The sequence below is a fragment of the Vigna angularis genome, chromosome 5, assembly GCF_016808095.1.
Source record: "Vigna angularis cultivar LongXiaoDou No.4 chromosome 5, ASM1680809v1, whole genome shotgun sequence".
NCBI lineage: Eukaryota > Viridiplantae > Streptophyta > Magnoliopsida > Fabales > Fabaceae > Vigna > Vigna angularis.
In genome coordinates, this window is record NC_068974.1 from 11,325,616 (window position 1) to 11,327,114 (window position 1,499).

General features: G+C 38.2%; 1 protein-coding gene across 1 annotated transcript; it reads right to left on the bottom strand.

Annotated features, from left to right (window-relative positions):
- Positions 1-833: 833 nt before the first annotated feature.
- Positions 834-1,289, bottom strand: LOC128196627 (uncharacterized). Its single transcript, XM_052878116.1, has one exon. The coding sequence runs from the start codon at positions 1,287-1,289 to the stop codon at positions 834-836; it is 456 nt and encodes a 151-aa protein (XP_052734076.1).
- Positions 1,290-1,499: the final 210 nt, after the last annotated feature.

Genomic DNA, 1,499 nt, shown 5'->3' on the forward strand with positions numbered 1-1,499 from the left:
AAATAAAATAAAAAAAGTTCAAACATGCATAAAAATAAAGAAAACAGGAGATGTTGTCATCACTCCCCTCAAAGGCATCTGAATCTTCCTCTGAATCATCCTCTGCCATGGCTTCGGCTCCGGACGCGCCACCTCCTCCACTAGCTTGGGCCTGGTCCCTAGGCCAAGACATGTGAGTGATGAACTCATTAAGTGAAATGCACTAAATTCTGGGAGAAGCAGCATACAACCTAAAAACACAAACACTAAAAAAAAAATCAAATCAAAAAGAAGGAAAAACTGGGTTGCCTCCCAATAAGTGCTTGTTTAACGTCATTAGCTTGACACTACTATGCTCAATTTGAATTTTTGATGTTGGCGTTCTTCTTCCTTTCATGACACCAACAAAATCTCAGTAGATTCCTACTCACCAAATTTACTCTCCTAGAATAAGGAGCTTCAATCTCAAAAACTCCCTTTGCTTTGATAACCTTTATAACCCATAACTTATTCTTGAATTTCACTAGTTTGCCAGGTTTGAGTTCATTATTGTCCAGCACTGAGTCTTGGTGTACTTGTTTCTCTTCATTCTCTCCATCCTCTTCCTTTAATTTTGGGAAAAAACAATTATGGCTCCTCTTGACCAAATTGGCAGCTTGATCAGGTACTCTAGTAACTGATAGAACTTCATCTGTTATTTTAGGACTTGTCTGCTTTGCTTGAATTGGCTGCACATTTTCATACACATTAAAAGTCACCTCTTCATCTTGGTCTTTCAATGTAAGAACTCCATCATCTACATGAATTACAACCTTGGTTGTCTTCATGAATGGTCTTCCAAGAATGAGAGGGATTTATATTTCTTCCCCCATCTCTAGCACTACAAAATCCACCGGGAATTTGAGTTTGTCAATCTGGATCACAACATCTTCCACTGCACCATAAGGATGCTTGATGGATTTGTCTACCATTTGCAAGATCATTCTTGTAGGTTTGACCTCAAGACCACCAATCTTCTTGAGCATAAATAGGGGCATTAGATTGATGCTAGCCCCTAAATCAACTAGAGTCTTCCCTATATCATGATTCCTAATGGTGCAAGGGATATTGAAACTTCCCGGATCTTTGAATTTTGGAGGGAGAGTCTTCTGCATAATGGCAATGCAATTACCCTGCACCTCAATTGTTTCTTCATCTAGATATTTCTTCTTTTTACTCAGGAATTTCTTCAAATGTTTTGCATAAGCAAGAATTTGTTGCAGTGCTTCGGTCAAGGGTATAGTAATCTTCAATTGCTTGAAGATATCCATGAACCGCCAAAATTGCTTCTCTTTTTCCTTCCTTCAATGGACTTTAGGATAAGGAAGGGGTTTCTCAATTGCTCTTCCTTTTTCTCTCTCTTCTCTCATTGTCTTTTACCTCAACCTCTTCATTCTCTTTTTCTTTCTTTTTCTCATTCTTTTCTTTTCTCTCTCCATTCATCTCTTCTTTTTCACTCAACTCATATTTCTCGTTTCTCT

What these genes read in the sequence shown, in the direction of transcription:
- LOC128196627 (XM_052878116.1), bottom strand. Translation starts at nt 1,289, where the DNA reads ATGGATATCTTCAAGCAATTGAAGATTACTATACCCTTGACCGAAGCA.